This window comes from Rana temporaria, chromosome 5, assembly GCF_905171775.1.
Source record: "Rana temporaria chromosome 5, aRanTem1.1, whole genome shotgun sequence".
Taxonomy (NCBI): domain Eukaryota; kingdom Metazoa; phylum Chordata; class Amphibia; order Anura; family Ranidae; genus Rana; species Rana temporaria.
The window spans coordinates 357,252,735-357,272,506 of record NC_053493.1 but is presented as its reverse complement, the minus strand read 5'-3'; the positions used below and the strand labels follow the sequence as shown (position 1 = coordinate 357,272,506).

The window sequence follows — 19,772 nt, the reverse complement described above, 5'->3', positions numbered from 1 at the left end:
CTATTTGCATAATCATGTTCACAGCGATACCGTCATAATGTGAAGAATAGACCACAAAATTTAAAAGCTGTGTGGAAATCTTGGCTATGGAGTTTTTGATAGATATAAGGTTGTCTGCCTATTGAAATATGGTTTGTCAACTTATGTTTCGACCTGCAAAACAGTTTTTTTTTCTAGAAATGAATCTTGGTAACCCAAACTCGCTTCACGCATAATTACAATGTAATACTTTTACAGAAATTTTAAGATTTACTGGCACACAAGACAAAAAATAGGGAGTACATATAGCAGCTTGCTAATTTGCAGGTGAAAAGACATGCTTTTCATGCAGAACCAGCTGTATTTTCGTTGAAAGAACAACAGTTTAGGAAGCTTTTCTGCATGTGTCTGTTTGATAGTGTAACGTGCTCATAAGCAGCTTAAGCAGTATTCAGAAAATAGCAATGCATTAATTTTTTAAAGCAGAAAATGCAAGTCGAAAGCGGCCCTGCCACATGATGATAATGAGGCTGGATATTGTAAAGTCTGCTAAAGAAAAGCTTTGAAATATGAACATTCATAAAACAATAACTAGATATTCACATGATAATGAGGCCTGGACAGCAATGTGAAGAAATTGCAATGTGAAAGTAAGCAGAGCCTCTGGTGTGGGCTGATAAATACAGAGACACACCGTTGAAAGCCATCCCATACCCATTATTTAGCATAAATAATATGAGGTTACAGAAGACCGCATGACAACAAATATACGTTTTGTCTCTTTTGATGTTGCTGAGGTTTTTTTGTATGTTACTGGAAAGCAGAGGCGTCCCTAGGGGGGGGCCAGAGGGGGCCCTGACCCCCCCAACATCATGCTGTGCCCCACCATGTGCCCCCCCAAAAAAAAAAAAATTTTTTTTTTTTTGCAATTTTTGTACTTTGCTCCCCGAGAGGGAGAGCGTCCCCAGTCAGCTCTGCGGGGGATTCCTCCCCCTCCCTGTGCTCGCCGACACTGCATAATGCGAGCGCTCACACAACCAGATATTCTAGCCTGGACCGTGTTTAAGTGTGTGCACTGCAGACTGCAGTACACTGTAATCACTGAACTACATTATCTCCATCCCTTCTCCCCCCCATCTGTCTCCCTCCCCCTCTCCTGTTCTTTCAAAACATTCACAATTTACTTTCACTTTCAGTTAGGCAGATAATATATGGTGCAAATTTCTTTCCTGCATCCACAGATTGCAGGAAAGAAACTTGCATGATTCCCCCATCAACAGACAGTGGTGACAGGGGAATATCCCTCCTGCCCAGCAATTATATTCTCCCGACAAACAGTGATTATCACCAGTGGCTATCCAGCAACCACTAGTGATAATTATAAGAGAATCTGCTCATTAATGGTTCAAATCTCAGCCAGTTTCTGCTGAACCAGCTGAGATTTAAACTGTCTATGGCTGGTCTTAGCTCTTAGGCAGCCCATACATTGATTAGCACTGTGGAGTGTCGGCTTCCTGGTGGGATCGGGCATGTGGGATTTCAAACACACCCGAGCCCATCTCTATTGGTTGTAGACAGTTGAGCTCCCTGCAGGTTGCTTAGCAGCAGTGGACCCTTCTCTGACATGCTGATCGGGATGCAATCCAGGTGATGCTCTTAGTCAAATCCTAGTCATAAATATCAGTGATTTTATTGATCAAAGCCCACACTTTACAGGCATAGAGCCCACATGGCTGCTGATCATACGGTTGATTATATTTATGTGGTTGTACTCTTGATGCTAATAAATACTGTGTTGATTAGATCTGACTGGGAGCATCACCTGGATCACATGCCGATCAGCATGTCAACAGAGAAGGTTATACAGCATTACTGCTGCTAGGTGACCAGCTGGGGGCTCAGCTCTCTATAACCAATAGTGCCAGCCTTCCCCTGCATGCACCCATAATGTCACCAGCACTAGGTCCCAATAGACTGCCGCCGCTGCCAAGGAGACAGACGCCAGACCAGCGCTGTAAATAGCAGGGACAGGACAGCTGGGGATCCCCACTGTGGCAGAATACCAGGGCCCGGTGGCAAGACAACCTTTGCAATCCTGATAGTTCTCCCACTGCTTTGGACCCTTATATTTTCTTGGTGTGCTGGTGACATATATCTCTTGTTTTCTGCCACCCTGGGGGGCCCCAGTATAGTAGGAAGGGAGCTCACTGCAGAACATGTGAAAGGGCCCATAGTGGGATCGTAGTAAAGGGCCCCAGGATATAAATATATATATATATATATATATATATATATATATATATATATATATATATATATATATATATATATATATATATAATTGCATTTTATAGTTGGCCCCCCTACTTTTGTCCCTGTCCCCCCATGTGCCCCCCCTAAATATGAAAGCTGGAGACGCCACTGCTGGAAAGGTTTAATCCCTCAATGAATAAAATGGCTTACTGGTCTCTAGAACAGCATGTTGGGAGAATTGGGAAAATCGAGCTACAGTTAGGCTGATTTTGTAGTAAAGTTTTCAGGTATGTTGGCTGAATTTCTGTAATAAAGGACACCTACCAGCAAGTGAGAAGATGATGCTATCCAGAAAACTCTGCAACTGTGCTGAATTTTGAACCAGAGGGCACATTGCCTGCATATTTGCAGGCTTGTAGTCAAGTTCATTCTGATGAGCTTGCTAAATATTTTTTTTTTTTTTTAGCAGGCCAGGAAGCCACATTATTATTTTTTATTATTATTATTATTATTATTATTATTATTAATAATAATAATATGCTAGAATAAATTCTATGATAAGAATCAAGGCCACCCAATGGCAGGGCCAACTCTCAATTTAATATAAATGAAAAAGATATTCAAGTATAATTTCTCTTATCGTCCATGGACGGACACAGCTCCTTAAATCTTGACAAGTGGGTTATGTTCCCTTTTTACAGGAGAGGACTAGGCAGAAACACGTTAGATAATTAAATACAGGTTACATTAACAGAGTTGAACAGCCCCGCCCAGGGGGCGGTCCCTCCAGACATAACCCTCCTCACTGCAGCATGCAGCCTCAGTTTCGTTCTGCCTAGCAAGGAGGACGACGTATGGCTCCCTTTGGGCCCAGCGCCCTGAGGAGAAATTTTATTTTATTTTACTTTTTCTTGAAGAATCTTCTTTCAACTGTCGGCTGAGAGACAGGCTGGATATTATAGATCCTTGTAGTCTTCTCAGTCTGGCCAGCGAGCGTGAGCACACCTTTGCAAAGAGGCTGGGTCTGCCACTCCATGACTCCTGGGGTGGCCGGTGAGCTTTGCTCTGAGGTCCACATATGACTGGGCTGTGGTGTTGTCTTACTCACAGTGGACCTCCATTGCGGTTGTAGTTCTGTCAGGAATGCGTCAGCGAGTCCTTGCTTGGATGGGTAAGTACAGTCCCTCCCGCTTCGGTGGTTTGGTACGGCTGGGCATTCCTGGGGTTCGGGGGTCCTCTTCTCCTCCCTTTCCTGCTCCTTTTTCCCTTTGCTGCATTGCTAACATTTCTGCTGTCAGGAGGATGGGGCCTTCCTGAGGGGACTGTGTTATCTGGCCTGTGTTTTTTTCTTTTTTGTATGGGGCTTTCCTGTAAGGGGTTTTTCACTGTTAAAAAGCCCTTGGAGGCTCTTCCTGTTTAAACGCAGCGTTTTGCCGCTATTTGGCCGGCGCCATTTTTTGGGAAATTTTTCAATTACTTAGAAAACTCCCATTGGCGGCCATTTTGTCGTAGCCGCACTATGGCACAATTTACATTGCGGTCGGCCATTTTCCTGTGGCCGCTTTCTGAATGCTCGGCCGCCATCTTGGAGTAGTCCTGACCCCTAGTGCTGTATCCTATGGCGCACACAGGTCCCTGCAAATGCCGCACAGTTACCTCACGGTTCTTTTCCTCTCACGCCGTGTGCTGAGAGCCGACGGCGACGCTGGGCAGTCTCCTCCTGAGGTGAGTCCCATGGGTACACCTGGTCAGCGCAGCAAGTGGGGAGATGCCCTGAATAGGGCTCTAGGAGCTTCTGTTTGTTTGTAAGGACAGGTGTGCATATTATACATACACGCTATGTAAATATTATTAATATTTGGAGTCAGTATCTGGGTCCTTTCCCAACATGCTGGTGGTGGCAGCAGGTGTTAGCACCTGGGATTCCCACAGAGGTTTTATTGTTAGTCCTGGACATGTTTGTGCCAGGGTGGGGGTGGACTGCGGACAGGTGGTAAAAGAGTGCCCCCTTCCCCCGTTATCCCCTGGGGAATGCTCTGTTATGGAGCCATGGACCAGGTACCTGGGTAGTTGCTTTTGTAGTCCCTCACCGCTGAGCGGTTCAGTGCCCCTTTTGAGGAGTGCCTTTTCAAAAGGTGGGCTTCTTCTTCGGTGGTGGACCCTCCGTGTGTCATGTATAGTTGACCACTCTCCCTATTGCAGGAACCCCCGCTTGTATGGATCTGACTGATAGAAGATTTGAAGTACTGACCCGTTCCATGTTTACCATGCTGGGGTCTGACTTGTGGCCTATTGTGGCCACTACTCTGGGTTTCAGTTACTCACGGAGTGAGCATTTTGCACCAGGCAGTGGAGGAGCACAGACTCTCTCCTGAAGTTATTAGGCTAGCGGACCAGTTGGTCCAGGGCCTCATATAGGTCTGTGAAGCTTCATTGAATGCTGCGCCCTTGTTATCCAGGGCTTCTGTTTCAGAATTGGCAGCAAGAGTCATTGGTTTGAATCCGGACTCTGACGCCAATCTGCCTGGAGCTTGCATTGTCGCTCCCTGTGTCTGCGTGGGTTTCCTCCGGGTACTCCGGTTTCCTCCAAAGGCATGTGTGCATACACCTACATAATATACATACACACTATGTGTGTGTATTATTTATGGGCAACCCAGGCCGTCAAAGGCCCAGCTGGGGGACTAATCCATCCCTGGGTGCGTAAGCCGATCACGCCGGCACCAAAATCCTGCCAATATATGTAGCCTTCCATCCCTGTCTCTAGGTGGGGGAGCGGCTTGCAGGTTCACAATTCGGTGAAACCTCCCTGCTCTCCGACCAGTGGGTCTGCGAGGTGGTCTCTTCGGAGTACTAGATGGGGTTTCCTCCTATGCACAGAACAAAGTTCTTTCCTTGTATCTTCCTCTTCCGGCCAGTTGGTCTGCCTTGGGCAGTGTGGGACTTGCTAAGCTGCGGGGTAATTTTACCTTTCCTGCAGGACGAGAGGTTTGGGGTTTTCTATGGGCCTCAGGCCCTGAATACCTTTGTGAACATCGGGTAGTTCCGCATGGAATCCATTCGTTCGGTGGTAGCTGCGCTCCATCCGGGGGACGTCCTGGCGTCCTCGGACATCAGGAACGCATACATGCATGTCGCGTTTTGCGCACGTCAGTGTTTTTTTCTGTGCTTTGTGATGAGAGAGGGCCTCTGTCAGCCTGTGACCCTCCCTTTTGATCTGGCGTCGGCACCATGGGTTTTCAGCTAGGAGCTCGCACTTCTCCTAACCTTGGGACAGCGAGGATTCGGGTGGGTGTTAAACGTTTAGGCCAGAAGGTGTAGCTCAGTGGCAGCAAGCCCTCCATGTGTGCGACCCAGGGTTCAAATCCTGGGCATTCTAGGTTCTGACTCAGCGTTGGAGTATCTAGGGTTGATCCGGACTCCTTGGTGGCAAAGGTCCTTCTTCCCCTGAAGAAATTGCAGACTCTTCAGTTTGAGGTGAAGGTATTGGCATCACGCAATCGGTCTTCTCTCCGGGCACCTGCTGGTCCGGGGCCTGTGGGTAGCCTCCTTTGAGACGGTACTGTATGCCCAGTTCCACACTCGGGTTTTCCAGGGGAAATACTGTCCAGGTAGTAAAAATCTCTTGTCTCTGAAATCATCAGATTCCGGTGCACCACCTAGTCAGTCTCTCTGAGTTAGTGACGGAGATCCCCCGACTCTTCGGTCCGGGAAGTTGTTTCTTCCTTCCAGTGATCTGTGTTTACTAAGGATGCCAGCCTCACAAGTTGTGGAGGCACCTGGGCACCACTCTCGTCTGGTCTCGGGAAGCTACCCAGGGTCAGGCCTGGCTAGTGCTTGGGTGGGAGACTGCCTGGGAATACCAGGGGCTGTCTACCGTTCATTGTCCTACTATTTTAGGCGATCAGGCTATGCTTCTCCTCGTGGTCAAGGAGGTTGCAAGGTCGTCCGATCTGGTTTCAGCCAGACAACGCCATGGACGTGGCTTCGGTCTACCATCAGGAGTCGCCAGATGCTGGACCAGGGCGACTGGTCTTTGTGCTTGGGGTGTTTCGGCTCGCAGGAGGTGAGCCTCACAGGGCATGGATCTCCTGGCCGCTCGTCTCCACCGCAAGGGTGTCGAAGTTGGTGGCCAGGTCTAGTGATCTGGTATAGACGCGTTGGTCGCGCTGGTGGCCCTGTGGGGTCTGTATCGATGACTTTTTGCCCTTCCTCCATTGTAGTTGCTTCCTCGGCTGCTCCACAGAGTGGAGGCTGAGGAGATCCCGATGATTCTAATCGCTCCAGATTGACCTCGTTGTCCTTGGTACGCCGATTATCGGGCACCTAGTAGCGGAGGTACCCTGGCGGTTGCCAGGGTGGGAGGTCCCTCTGTCTCGAGGTCCCATACTCCCTTCTGTTGTACAGTTACTGACTTGCTCAACATGGCTATTGGAAGCCAGACTTTAAGTGACCGGGGTCTGTCCAACTCTGTCATCTCAACAATGCTGAGGGCACGGTAGTCTTCTTCCAGAGGATCTACCGTCGTACCTGGCAGGCCTACATCTCTTGGTGTGAAGGGATGGAGTGACATCCACGGACGTACTCGGTGTCCAGGGTCCTGCTGTTTTTACAGCTTGAAGTGGATCTAAATATTGCTTAAAGCACCGTTTGGGGGCAGATTTCAGACTTGGCTGTGTTCTTTCAGTGGCCTTTTTGCTGCCCGTTCCCTGGTGGGTCCCTTTTTTTTGTGCAGAGGGTTTGTCGTATACTTTCCCCTCTTGGCCCATCTCTTCCCCCATGAGTTTTGACTCTGGTGCTCTCGGTTCTTCAGAAACCTTCCTTTTGGAAACATCAGAGAGATTTTCTCTTGACACTATCTCAGAAGGTGGCCCCTTTAGTGGCCTTTACCTCTGTTAGAGGGGTTTCTGAGTTGGCGGTCTTGTCTTGCAAGTCTGCCATGCTTGACCCTCCATAAGGATTAGGTGGTGGTGCGCCCGCGACCTTCCCTTCTTCCGAAGGTGGTTTTGGCCTTTCGCCGGAATAAGGACATTGTTCTTCCATCCTTCTGTCCTCGGCCGGCGCATCCTACGGAGGTTGCCTTTCATACTTTATGTGTGGTACGCGCTTTGCGGGTGTACCAGCCTGCTACGGCTCAGTTTCGGAGATCTGACTCTTTTGTGTCGGTGTCTGGTCCACAAAAGGGCCTGGCGGTCTCATCCACGGTCATCCACATTTCTCGGTTGATCAGGCAGGCTGTCATACAGGCCTATGCTCTTAAGGGGCGGGCCCCCCTTTCCGGTCACGGCACTTTCGACCAGGGCAATTGGTGCTTCCTGTTTTTTTTTTCCGACATCATGCGTCGGTCTCACAGGTGTGCGAGGCAGCGACTTGCTCGTCCGTTCACGCTTTTTCCAGAATTTACATGGTTGCTGTGAGTGCATCTTCTGATGCTTCTTTCGGCCGCTAGTTTTTGCAGGCAGCTGTTTAAAGTTGCACCTCCTCCGTTGAGCTCTGCTTGTTTTGGCGTGAAGTTAAAATTGGTTTTACTGATATATTTCCCACCCCTTGTTTTTGACACTGCTGGGGGACGTCCCACTTGTCAAGATTTAAGGAACTGTGTCCGTCCATGGACGATAAGAGAAACCGTAAAATCTTTTTCTGAGTCCATGGACGGACACAACACCCACCCCTCCTTTTGAGGTTTGTACTGCTTGTTACGAACTGAGGCTGCATGCTGCAGTGAGAAGGGTTATGTCTGGAGAGACCGCCCCCTGGGCGGGGCTGTTCAACCTTGTTAATGTAACATGTATTTAATTATCTAACGTGTTTCTGCCTAGTCCTCTCCTGTAAACAGGGAACATAACCCACTTGTCAAGATTTAAGGAGCTGTGTCCGTCCATGGACTCAGAGAAAAGGATTTTACGGTGATTACAAAAAATCCAATTTTTTTACAAAGTGAATCTACACCATTTTCTATCGTTTTTAAGTAAATGCAATATTGTAAGGCAGGATTGAGCTATAGTTCTCTACATAGTACAGTTGGCATAATTTTTTTTTTTTTTTTTAAAAAGGAAGTTTACAGAGACGATCTTACTGACCTATGCTGGACAAAGACCTCTAATGGATGAGAACACCTAATCTTGTAATTTTAAGGATAAGCTCATCTTCCGCAACATGTTCCATATGTTTTTAGAGTGAAACATATAACATGTTCCTGCAGCCACGCCCCAGTCCCTGCACGCCCTGTGACAGAAGGCTAGGGATCTTCTCCCTGTACCTGCTGTCACTATTTGAAAAGGAAATGGCCCTGCAAGGCTTCCGCCCACATGGTCGCATTCTTGCTTCTTAGATTCCTGAGAATCAATTTACTACAAGTACCGACAGTCTTTGCAGCTGACTGCTTGTTGTTCTCAATCAACTACCAGGGTGCTGTTCAGATCTTAAGTAGTTTAAGAAGTCTTCCTGTCTTTGTAAAACTGCTTGCTCATATGATGTTTGGGCAGACAGCTAACACTGACAGTCTGTTGGTGTCCTGAATGGCACCTGTGATCTGCTGATCCCTGGTGCAATGCTTTCCAGCCTCCTACAAAAAAAGTAAATGCATCTTCTTTTTTCTTTTTTTTTCTTTACCTACAAAAAAAGTGCATTTCTTTTCTTTAAAATGAACATTTAGTGCAGGAACTACTTTTGGGATTCGGTGTGGCACCGCACTGATTCGGACGGTGCCATTGCCGGCAATAGTCGCCAATTTGATATGCAATTTGACATGTTGAATAGCATTCCAGATCGCTCCAATGTGAACATGGGCTCAAAGATGATTTCCAGCACTATGTTAACCATAAACCAGCCCCAAGCATTTTTGATTATAGTAGAGTGGGTTGTAAAAAGGCTCACTTCAGGAAAATAAAAGGACGTTAGCCACTACTTTTTATCCTGAGAGCTCTCTGCCCTGTCGGGAAGTGCTTACAGAGTTGAGGATTTGAGATTGTTACCCAGATTGGCTAATCTGCATAATCTTATCTATGGCTACCTGTACACAAGTTGGTTGAAAAGTGAAATAAACATGTCAAAGTACATCTGATACAAAAGAAACCTGTTGTAATAAGCACATATCTGAATGCTTGGGCGCTGCAAGTTCAAATTGGTATATGAAAATCAGATCCTCAAGGTGTCCTAACCGAGCCCAAACCCTACACACTTTGGAAAACACTGACTGGTATGGAGTATAACGAATATATTACATAGTCAGGTCCATATATATTTGGACACAGGCACAATTTTCATACTTTTGGCTTCACCAGAATGAAATTAAAATGAAACCATCCAAATTAATTTGAAGTGCAGACTTTCAGCTTTAAGGGGTTGAACATAAATATCAAGTATTTTCAGGGGCTCAAATGTAATTGGACAAATTAATATAATCAATGTTAATTTTTAATATTTCATTAGCATACTAATGGCTGAAGTCTAGGAGACTTTCAAAAAACAGCAAACACAAAAGTTAAAGTGGAGTTTAAAAAAAAACGTCCCTACATATAAAATGGAAAGCCCAACGTACCTGTTTAACATTTTATGCTGACCTAGCAAGTTTATGTTGGTGTAGAAGGGGAGAGAATGTTGTTGTGATTCCCCAAGAGCAATCGGTAGGTAGTTATCTGCCACCATTGACATCAGATTTTAACCTAATCTGGTGGTAAACTGCTTATTTAAGTAACTTTCTTTACTCGTCTGAGGGCAACTTATGCTTCAGTAAAGATTTTTTTAGATTGTAATACACAATTAGCAGCAAAGGCTGCATTTTTATGAAGAGAAGTTTGATTTGCTTTTCCTATTTATGCCAAGGGTACCTGTAATTCGGCATGTTGGCGCAATATGCTATCTTTCCAATTAGTTTACTAGATTCAGACTTTTTATGTCTGGAAAAAATGTTAATTGAAGCAAGATGCTTTTGAAGACCCGTCTTTGGTGCTTTCAGGGAGAATACAAGTTCTTGATGTTGAATGGTCTCTGGTGTGTTTAACCGCTCCAATAGCAGTTAATAATACCCTATAAATGAGCCTTCAACTTATCTTGATTAGTGTTTGCACCTATTACAGAAAAGGAAAGGAAAAAAAAACGAATTCCCAGTCCACGTATTTGCTGAAATCTCCATCTTCCCTTCAGTTTTATTTCATTAACTTTTTATACAAAATGGATGAGAAGCATTGGAATGACAAGTGAATAACATTTTTGGAGTTTGATAACGTATTCACAGGATACTTGTAGATGCTCAATTCTGGTGTAAACATTAGTCAAGTATTCTATCAAATATAACGCTTCAATATACTGTATATGTTTTATATAGGAAAGGCACAGACCAGACAGAAATTAGATCACACAAACAGGAGAAGCAATGAGCAGAACTTAAAAAGTCGTTTTAAAGTGGATCTAAATCCTATCACTTAAATCTCTAATAAGTTTTACCATGTTAGATCTTCAAAAGTTGTTCATTTTTAATTCAGCTGTATTAAAATAATACTTTGTGTTGCTGCCATTAAGGTTCTTGTTCAGGCACCGCCTTTTAAGGGTCGACCGTTGTCTTCTAAGTGCTCCCCTGGGTTGTCACCCTGCCTTGTGCGCCCCTGGATATGACCATGCATTGTTCAGGTATAGTCCATTGTTACTAGCAGGAAGCCGATTCAGAGCAATGATGTGTAGCACCCCTAGCATGGCTAAAGTGCTAATGTTAGGATTTTTGTAAATGTAGGTAAATTCAGGCTTGGCTGGCAGCCAAGCCTGTGTTTTTCTGGGTCAAGATTAAGTGACTCGGGCAGGCTGAATGACTCGGCAGCAGCATCTCTGTATAGATATGTGTTATTTTTTATTAAAATGTTTTTTTCCCTTTACAATCGGTTTGTGTGGCTATCAGAGTGAAAATATGACACTGAGGTCTTATTTGCTTTTAAGCTTCACCCCTTCATCATAGAGAAGGTATATTCCTTCGAGTATTGGAACAGAAACCACACAGTCAATATATGAAAACAAGTTGTGGTATTAACAATTGCTAAAGTTTCCTCCATTTTATATATTTCACTTAGTTTCTGAATCCTTTCTTTGATGTTTGGAACAGATTTTGATTTACAATAAGGGATTAATGATTTGGCAGCTTTAAGCAAGTATTTGGTTAGGGAGTGATTGTATTTTTGGAAGGATCAGGTGATGAGGAGAAAGCATGCAGGGGTCAAGCGAAAATTTGTCTCTGTAATGGGGAATGTCAGTTCTTGAATCTGTCGCCAGTATTGGGCGATTAATGGACAACCCCACCAAATGTGAATCATCGTGTCTGGAAATTGTCCACACCTCCAGCAGGTATCAAAGGTCTGTGGGTACCACTTTTAGATTTTTATATATTTTTTATCAGGAGTAGCATACCAAATCGTGAGAATCTTGTATGCGGTTTCTTGCATGCCTGTGCTAATCGAACATTTATGGGCTAGCTCTCTGCCAGTAGTGTTCAGAAATTTCAATGTGTAGTTTGGATTCTCAGTGTTCTTATCCCATCTTGTGTCTTTCAGTTGTTGCAACCATTGACTTTGAAGTGTTTTTTTATTCACTTCAGCACCTTTAAAACTGACCTTCTCTAAGTCAGTAAGGGGGGTATAAAAAGGTTTTTATATTTTGGGTTATTATTGTAGCTATACAGTTGTAGGTAAGTCTAACTATAAAGGGGTCAGTGAAGACACTCTATAGATCCTTGTATGTTTTCATCCATCCAGAATTTATGCAATGTGTTGCTAATTAAAAGGGGTTCCAATTGTCCTGGGTGGAATCATCCCAGAAGCCATCCCTAGAAGGAAATCTGCATTTTCTGCAAGAGGTATAAGCAGACCCATAGTGGAAGAGCGTATTTCAAAGTTATTTGGTGGAATGCCTGCAATGTAGCCCCTATTAACAGATGCTGCGATAATAGAGAATGGTGTCCATGCATTGGTACTCATGACAATTCCAATTCACAATTCTGGTGATATGAGAAGCGTAGTAATATTTAAAGTCAGGTAGACTAGAAGGGCTCTTAATGGGAAGAGCATGCATACAATTTAAGTCTGGTAGAAATGTTTTATTTTATTAAAAAGTAAATAATAATAAAAAAAATTGAATTGTTTGATACATGGTGCTTTTAACATTTTATTCAGTTGGTGTTTACATCTACTTTATTGCTCCATTGAGGAAATCAAGATATTCAAATAGGTTTAACTAGCATATTACAGATGGCTTTATGGCTAAATACATGTTGCACTGAATAATTCTCAATATCCAGCCATGGTTTAGTAGGCCTTTTTGTTGAGTAGTGTATATATAACGATGCGCTAACCAAATATTTAACGTGAATCAGGCTGCCAACATACCATATGGAAATAAGGTGAAAAATATAAAAAAGAAAATGTAGCGCCCAAAATGTATATAAACCCCTAAAAGGGTGAATATAGCGTGTACCCTAAAGGTAAAAGACTAAATATCAAAGTCTAATGCCTCTTCATACACTATAGTGAAATAGTGAAGTGAATAATGGGAGCTGTGATGTGAAAAAATGCTCCTATATCAAAACTTTACATACAAATCTGTGCTATAAAGAATCGCCAGGTAAAAATACATATGTGGAATAACTGTGGTGTGATCACCATACTTATGTAAAGAAATATAATATGCAAAAATAAATGAATGAAGAAAGACAGTCCTCCAAGGCCAACGTTCCACTGTTGATCAAATGTGCCTTAGTATAAAAGGCGTGAACTCAATCCTACAAATATCACAGAGTCTGCCAAGAAGGATGAAGTCTAAACTTGTGCATATAAACTTTCAGTGTTGGGTGGAGCAAAAAATCTTCAATACCAAGAAATCTTCAGCACTGGACACGTAAATAGATAAATGGGTGGGTACCCTTACCAGAAATGGTGGACCCTCTCAACCACCATACGGTGGGAGGGTCGTCAAGGCTTGTATAGACCGATTGTCTGGGTCCAGTGGTCCTCACTCCGCGTGTCCAATCCAGAAATGGTTAATGAAGCGCTTGTTCTTTCAAGGTAGATAACCAAAGTTGATTGATCGATAGTAGCTCAAAACACCCAAAGTGGTAAAAAAAGGAAAAATATAGAGGTGCTCCTCATAGTGTAAAAACATTTAATAAAAAAGCATTGCAAATACACACATGTGGCTAAGAATGCAGTAAAAATATGAAAAAACTTCAAAAAGCCACACAAAAAAAATAGATCACTTAGCTAGTAATCAAAAGAAAAAAATAGCACAAGTAAAAATTAAGTGAATTATAGCAGCAAACTCCCACCTTGGATAAAGGTATGGGGAGTACATCCAACAAAGTTGAGAGTGCAATGGGAATGCAGTGGAGTAATCACCCGACCGGTTTCGTCACTACACGGACTTCTACTGGGGTATCTGGTCCTCCTCTGCTCCCCCCATTGCATTAAATACCTTACATCCAGGTCCCTGATTGCTGACATCTGTTCGTCCATGTCAAAATCGGCGTGCGTTCCATCGTAAGGAACCGGAAACGTCGTCTGCGTTCCAAAAGCCGGAAGTAGTGGGGCGGGGCTTAGCGTCAAAAGCGCCAGCGTCCAGACGTATTAAACGTTAGGACATACAGGATGACTCAGTCACTCCCCCCTCCTCCTCCTTGACAGGCAGGAGGTGTGATAGTCAGCCAACCAATGGGCATTAATCAGCAGCCCTTCCGCAGCGTCATGACGTCAGCGCCGTACGCCGCGTTCCACGATGCGTTCCAGGCATGTCACAGGCAGACGTCAGTATCAAAGCACAGACGCTCCGGGACACACAGCGTCATATATCAGCCCAAAGATGGAAGAGAACCCACCGGGGTTATACGAGGTCATCCTGAGTCACCCCAATCTAATTGGACTTTACAGAGAACAAACATAATCAGTATATAAATACTACTTATGAATCAGATGAAAGCAAGCAATCAAGGAGGTGAACTAAAGGCCCCACTTAGAAATGTGATAATTAAAAAGACATGCACATATGAAAATTAACAATTAAAATTCATCTTCAAAACCTCAAAGAAACCTAATATATTGTCTCTGAACCACAAAAAATTGACGAATCAGAGAAAACAAAAACCAGGTATGACAAGATAAATGATACTGAGAATCACAAAATAAATAATAAAATTAGGACTGATTAATAAAAGCATTCACGTCCCATTCGACGTTGAGTCCAAAAGGGGCGTAACTCTTGAGGGTATAAATCCAATATACTTCTAACTTCGAGACTCCTCTGGTACTCGGTTCACCCCTCCAGTGGGGGACAAATTTGTCAATAATCAAAAAGGAAGTACCTATCAATGATTTATTGTGAACTTGTAAATAGTGTCTAGGCACTGTGTGTTTATCGTTGCCTTTCTTGATTTTTGCAACATGTTCACCTACCCTTGTGGAAAAACTGCGAATGGTACGGCCCACATATTGTTTTCCACAAGGGCAGGTGATCAGATAAACTATATATGTAGAAGCACAGGTGGAAAATTGCTTCATAGGATAGTCAATCTGAGTAACACTAGACCGGAAAGAAATAGTTTTCTTTCTCCCATGAATATTCTCAAGGCATACCTTGCATTTCCTGCAAGGGTGAAAGCCCTTGGATAAGGGAAAAAAGGTTGGTTTTATAGGCGGATCAATAACATTGGGGGCAACCTGATTTTTTAAAGAAGAGGCACCCCTGTAGATGACTGTGGCATTGCTTGGCAGGGAAGGTCCCAACACTTGATCCTCTTTGAGGATCCCCCAATGTTTGCAAATGATATTTTTAATTTGCTTATGTTGACTCGAGAACGTAGTAAAAAATGCGTTTCTAAATTTAGGATCTGGTAACGCTTTGGTTCTTTCAAGTGTAAGTGTTGTACGGTCCACCCTTCCAATGTGTTGAATCTCTTCATCAATTTGCTCTCTCGAATAGCCCTTATCCAAAAACCTCTGTTTTAAGACCTCCGCTTGTAAGTAGAAGTCTTTGGTGTCAGAGCACCAAAGACTTGAGTGAAAAAACTGTTAGGTGAGTTGGTGTTCTGAAGCCATGTAATAGAAAATGTTAAAACATAAGTAATAAACAGTACAGCGCTCCAATAGACAAAGAAGTGAAAGAAAGATCTAAATAAATTGATCTTAAAATTGTAACTGTGATGTCAAATGAATACTGAAATAATTCTCCCAGTTACAAAAATGCCTTGTGAAAAAACAGTTTGAGTGACACAAAAACATATAAAGAAAAACATATGTATAAATAAAGTCCCACTGCATGGACTTGAAACACAAGAAAAATCAGCCCTTAAAGGGTTAGTCTGTGTTGGTGCCTAAAAGGAAAGTTTAGGATAGAGCAAACTTCCTCCACCAGGAAGGCACCCAGAAGTGGTAATGCAGTCTCCTTACCCTAACTGTATGACCACCGTTACAGTGGTCTCAGCAAACGTCAGGATTTTAGGTCTCCCTTCGGACCCTCTGTGGAGTATCTGGGATGGGTATCTGTTATCTCAGAGAACCCGAACCACCCCCGACACCAACAAGAAAACAATTCTGTAATCAGGTGTCCACAACGAACATTTCCGGTTCATGCCCCGCACCACATATTTAGCAGTTTATATTTACTAAAGCTATTGCCTGTACATGTTCTGTGTACTGTGGGAGACCAGATATAGTGAATGCCGGGTCCTGGGTTTAGTAACACAGTAAGTTACATTTTTTTAACCTTTTTGTATTTTTAGATTTACATACATTTTAACACCACAAATTGGTGACTGATGACTTGTTATTGGCACATCAAAGAACAAATTTACTTATGTGGCATATAATCGTGCTTCCCCATTGTGGTGGAAGTAGCAATGGCCCGTCTGGTATCTTGCAGGTTGATTTTCCATCATGCAGTACTAACCAATTAAAATGCGGGGTGGATCACAATGTCGCTGGATGACACCCAGCATTGCTCTTTGATAGAACCACTGTAATGTCTGTGAATATACTACAATAATATTTGTATTTTCTTACCATACTTGTCGAATTCTGTACTGCCGAGTTTTATATCTATTTGCTGCAGCAAAACTTTAAGTTTGTGTTTTTTTTTTATTAAATACAAAAATCAATAATGCTAAAATAATTACGAGTATACATTTCTCCATCAATAATTCATTCTTTTTCTACTTTAGGAAGACAAGACTACAAGAAAAACAAGCCTGTATTAAAAGCAACAAGACTAAAAGCAGAAGCCAAGAAAACAGCAATTGGGATTAAGGTAGACATGTATTTGATGGCTCACATTAACTTTCACTGCATGTCTACTTCCCTTTTCCCCCAGGATGTGCTGTGTGAATATTGATTTCTGAGAGAGATTGCTTATGACACTTCAAACTCGGAGTAGAATGGCTGCCTTTAAAATATTTATCATCTACTGCTTTACTTAAGGCATCGATTAACCCTCTAACTGCTTCTTATTATAGGTTTTAAAGGTCTGCCATTAAAACAGAATTTTAGTTAAATGCAGCCTACAGATATAAGAAGTTTAGGAGTTCTACAAAACCCATTTTAAAAGGAACATGGCAGGATTGAAAAATGATACCTGCCATTGCGGATATGCTTTTAAAAGGTGAAGGCTCCAGGGCTGAATCTTGCTTTACTACTTTGTGAATCAGTGGTCTGGATCAAGTGTATGTGTTTATCAGGTGTCCTGACACATTACTGCTCATATAAGATTATTCACGATCAGTGACTCGCCTATTCTTGAAACAAGAACAACCTTGAACCTTGCATCTTTCAGTCTTCGGTTGGCACTGTATTCTTTTTCTATCTTGAGAACCTCCATTTAGGAGATATTGCAAAGAGATAAATTGGATGAGGAATTAAAAAGACAAGAAATCATTACATTAAATGATAAGGTGCACCAACACAGAGCACACGTTGTGCAATATGATCTTACATACTGTACATCTGGATAAATCTGACAGAGCATGATAAATAGGTCTAGATTATTTAAGTCACAGTGAAAAGGTGTATGATGGCCACATACAGTAGCTGATATCAATGGATATTCACCCTTTATCTTTTTGGCATCTGAGGTGTTCACCATCCTTAGAGGTTGATTTTTTTTTCCCCCATAGATGAGCCCCTTACCAGACATATTGGTTCTAAAATGTAGCCAGCTGTATGATAGTCAGATTTTAATTGGCTGTTTAAATAAAGGGCATTAAAGTACAAGAGCTAACTAATTGGATTTGATTGGAAAATCCTTTGCAGAGCACTTCTGCAACCAGGTTGTCTTGTTGGATGTGGGGAAATATAGAACAAATCCTGCATATGTAGGATTAAACCATACAGTTTTAAGCAAATAAAGGGCATCACACTTTTAAATTCGGTAAACACAGTAGTCTCCTGGTGTTAGTAAAACAAACCTTCCCACCTCAGACCAGTTTCTGCTGAACCATCAATAAATAAAACCTTCAAAAGTAAAAGCAGTGCATACAGGGAGGGGAAAAGGATTCGATCCCCTGCTGATTTTGTACATTTGCCCTCTGACAAAGAAATGATCAATCTATAATTTTAATGGTAGGTTTATTTTAACAATGAAAGACAGAATAACAAAAATACCCCGAAAAAAATCATTTAAAAAAAGTTCTAAATTGATTTGCATTTTAATGAGTGAAATAATTTGATCCCGTCACAAAACATGACTTGGTACTTGATGGCAAAACCCCTGTTGGAAATCGGAGGTCAGGCATTTTTGGTAGTTGGCCACCAGGTTTGCACACGTCGGGAGGGATTTTGTTCCACTCCTCTTTGCAAATCCTCTCCAAGTCATTGGTTTTTGAGGCTGACGTTTGGTAACTCGAACCTTCAGCTCCCTCCACATATTTTTTATGTGATTAAGGTCTAGAGCAGTGTTTCTCAACGCCAGTCCTCAAGGCGCACCAACAGGTCATGTATTCAGGATTTCCATTATTTTGCACAGGTGATCTGATCAGTTTCCCTGCCTTGGTAATTACCACAGCCTTTACATCTGGTGGGAATCCTGAAAACATGACCTGTTGGGGCGCCTTGAGGACTGGAGTTGAGAAACACTGGTCTAGAGAATGGCTAGGAAACTCCAGGACCTTAATCTGTTTCTTCCTGAGCCACTCTTTTGTTGCCTTGGCTGTGTGTTTTCGGTCATTGTCATGCTCAAATATCCATTCACGACCCATTTTAAATGCCGTAGCTGAGGGAAGGAGGTTCTCACCCAAGATTTGATGGTACATGGCCCTTCCATTTTCCCCTTGATGTGGTAAAGTTGTCCTGTCCCCTATGCAGAAAAACCCCCCCAAAGCATAAAGTTTCCACCTCCGTGTTTGATGGCGGGGATGGGGTTCTTGGGGTCTTAGGTAGTATTCCTTCTCTTCCAAACACAGCGAGTTGAGTTGATGCCAAATAGCTCGATTTTGATCTCATCTGACCGCAACACTTTCACCCAGTGCTCTGAATCATTCAGATGTTCATTAGCAAACGTCAGACGAGCCTGTACATGCTTTGAGCAGGTGCTACAGGATTTCTGTCCTTCACGGCATAGTGTTACCAATTGTTTTCTTGGTGACTATGGTCCCATCTGCCTTGAGATCATTGACAAGATTCTCCCGTGAAGTTCTGACCTAATTCTTCACCCTTCTCATGATTATTAAAATTCCACAAGGTGAGATCTTGCATGGATCCGCAGACCGAGGGAGATTGACTGTTATTTTGTGTTTTCAATCATTTGGGAATAATCGCACCAACTGTTGTCACTCTCACCAAGCTGCTTGGTGATGGTCTTGTTGCCCATTCCAGCCTTGTGTATATCTACAATCTTGTCCCTGACATTCTTGGACAACTCTTTGGTCTTGGCCATGGTGGAGAGATTGGAATCTGAATAATTGCTTCTATGGACAGATGTCTTTTGTTACTCAGGTAACAAGCTGAGATTAGAGCACTCCCTTTAACCGCTTCATCCCCAGAAGAATTTACCCCCTTAATGACCAGGTAATTTTTTTGCGAAACAGCACTGCGTTGCATTAACTGACAATTGCGTGGGCTTGCAACGATGTACCTAAATAATTTTTTTTCCTATAAATGGAGATTTCTTTTGGTGGTATTTGATCACCTCTGTTTTTTTTTTTTTTTTGCTCTATAAACAAACAAAAAAGACAATTTTGAAAACTATCTTGTCTACTTTTCTGCTATAATATATATCCAAAAGTAAAAAACTAATTTTGTCATCAATTTAGGCCAATATGTATTCTTCTACATATTTTTGGTAAAAAAATAAAATAAATCCCAATAGGTATTGAAAAAATATCAGAAATAGTCGACGGATTATTCTGATCCTAGCGCTCAATGGAAAAATGAATGAAAGATTGTTTTACGCAGTAAAAAAGCAGCTATTATAATAAAATGGTACTAATAAACAATGTATTATTAAATGATATTAACAAGACACTAACAGCGCTGGAATGAGCCTATAAATTGGCTTATGAGTCTAACACCCATATACTGCAAATG

The 19,772-nt window shown here is 42.7% G+C and overlaps 1 protein-coding gene across 3 annotated transcripts in view; it reads left to right on the top strand.

Annotated features, from left to right (window-relative positions):
- TRIQK (triple QxxK/R motif containing) overlaps window positions 1-19,772 on the top strand; it is a 151,870-nt gene that overhangs the window by 84,439 nt on the left and 47,659 nt on the right. For all 3 annotated transcript variants that reach the window (XM_040354633.1, XM_040354634.1, XM_040354635.1), the window contains exon 4: window positions 16,418-16,503. In XM_040354633.1, coding sequence (XP_040210567.1) covers window positions 16,418-16,503 — 86 coding nt within the window. The remainder of the gene's footprint in view (window positions 1-16,417; window positions 16,504-19,772) is intronic.